General features: G+C 38.7%; 1 protein-coding gene across 1 annotated transcript in view; it reads left to right on the forward strand.

Annotated features, from left to right (window-relative positions):
• Nucleotides 1-2,260, forward strand: part of LOC106877680 (meiotic recombination protein REC8 homolog) — a 31,177-nt gene that overhangs the window by 20,341 nt on the left and 8,576 nt on the right. Inside the window, exons 13-14 of the mRNA XM_014926628.2 lie at nt 538-578; nt 1,432-1,580. Coding sequence (XP_014782114.1) covers nt 538-578; nt 1,432-1,580 — 190 coding nt within the window. The remainder of the gene's footprint in view (nt 1-537; nt 579-1,431; nt 1,581-2,260) is intronic.

Raw genomic sequence — 2,260 nt, forward strand, 5'->3', positions numbered from 1 at the left:
ATATATATACATATACATATATACGATGGGCTTCTTTCAGTTTCCATCTATCAAATCCACTCACAAGGCTTTGGTCGGCCCGAGGCTATAGTAGAAGACACTTGCCCAAGGTGCCACACAGTGGGACTGAACCCGGAACCACGTGGTTGGTAAGCAAGCTACTTACCACACAGCCACTCCTGGATATATTTTCTCAGTAAACTTTCCTCATATTCAACTTTCTTCATGGTGAATTGATAGTAGTGAACTTACCTGTAATCATGCAGTGAAACTGAACCTGAAACCACGTGGTTGCAAAGCAACCTGCCCAGGAGCACAATATGCTGACTGCTGTAGGGATTTGAACCTGCAACTTTGTGATTATCATCCTATTTTTGAACTAGCAGCTTTGTGTCACAGAATCAGAAGCAATCTGAGGAGGGTTGGTTAATATGAAACACTTGAATTAAAATCTTTACAATCATCACTTGTTGAATATGAATCATTCTGTGTCTTTGTACAACTTATTTATTAATTTCTGCTTCTTTTATCGTTTAGTGACCTCTGATTCCTCAACTCCCAGGTCTGATCAACCACAGGTATGTTAATTTTTTAATCTTTCAATCCGAAATATAATCAATGTTTTGCTATGCTTTTGATACTTTCAACACTTGTTTCTTACCTTTGAGAATTAGAAATTCTTTCATGGGCAAGCGAAAGCGAAATTGTGATGGCATCTGTGCCTAGCAACGCCTTTCTGGCACTTGTGCCCATGGCATGTGTAAGGACTTTCGAGCGAGATCGTTGCCAGTGCCCCTGGACTGGCTCTTGTGCGGGTGGCACATAAAATACACCATTTCGAGCGTGGCAATTGCCAGTACCACCTGACTGGCCTTTGTGCGGGTGACACGTAAAAGCACCCACTACACTCTTGGAGTGGTTGGCGTTAGGAAGGGCATCCGGCTGTAGAAACTCTGCCAAATCAGATTGGAGCCTGGTGTAGCCATCTGGTTTCACCAGTCCTCAGTCAAATCGTCCAACCCATGCTAGCATGGAAAGCGGACGTTAAACGACGATGATGATTGCACTGTGGCCATGCTGGAGCACCATATTGAAAGGTTTCAGTTAATTATATCAATCTCACTAATTCCTAAGCTCATATCTTACGACGATCAACTTTGCCTTTCTTTCTAAATAACAGCCTGTTAAAAATAGCGTGGGTTAAAAATCCTTTTGGAATAAAAACGGTTGAAGGCTGCCTGTGAGACACAAATACACAGGACAGACATTCTACCTTTGTACCAAAACAATCCTTCAAATACCTCTATTTTAGAAATTTTATTCTTACCGGCAAGAACTGCTTGTTGGAATTTTTTTTTTTCCTCCACAAAAACTGTTTTAAACATATGAAAAAATGATGATGTCTGAATGTTAAGCTTTTGTTTCTTGTAGGACATTTCATCTGTAGAGTTACCTCGGCCGTCATCTGATGTTAGTGACCGTCAAAGGTCAAGCGTAGCTGACAGAAGTGTGACTCCTGTCAGTCTTAAAACTGGAAGATTGACAGATTCTTTGCATGAAAGCACTCCTAGGAAAAAAAGGTAAAAACATATATATGGCTGTGTGGTAAGAAGCTTGCTTTCCAACCACACGGTTCCGGGTTCAATCCCATTGCGTAGTACCTAGAACAAGTTTCTTTTTCTATAGCCTTGGGCTGACTAAAGTGTTGTGAGTAGATCTGGTAGAAGGAAACTGAAAGAAGCCCATCATATATATATATATATATGAATAATAACAATAAATGGAGCAAAACGCATATAAATAAAATTTCCTTTAATTCCTACACCTGTTTCAAAATGTATGTGTACTCTACTCCAAAGTAAGAGCTGCTGGAATTCCACATGTATTCATCGTGGAATGAGGTAACTTACGAGTTATAACTCATAAGTTACCTCATCATTTCGCATTTGTCTTGCTTCTATATGTTGTTTCCCTGACGATGAATATATGTGGAATTCCAGCAGCTCTTACTTCTTTGGAGTAGTGGCACATATATTTTGAAACATATGTAGGAATTAAAGGAACTTTTATTTATATGTGTTTTGCTCCATCTATTGTTATTATTCATATCTACTCAAAATGCATCACTTCAACTTGGTATCTCTACCTATAAAACTGGTGTGATATCCTGTTTTTTTGTGTGATTTTTGCTACCCATGGTAACTATTAACATATTTACATTGTCAAAGTATTTTTTAACTGAGATAATATTAATATATAT

The sequence above is a fragment of the Octopus bimaculoides genome, chromosome 14 (assembly GCF_001194135.2).
Source record: "Octopus bimaculoides isolate UCB-OBI-ISO-001 chromosome 14, ASM119413v2, whole genome shotgun sequence".
Classification (NCBI taxonomy): domain Eukaryota; kingdom Metazoa; phylum Mollusca; class Cephalopoda; order Octopoda; family Octopodidae; genus Octopus; species Octopus bimaculoides.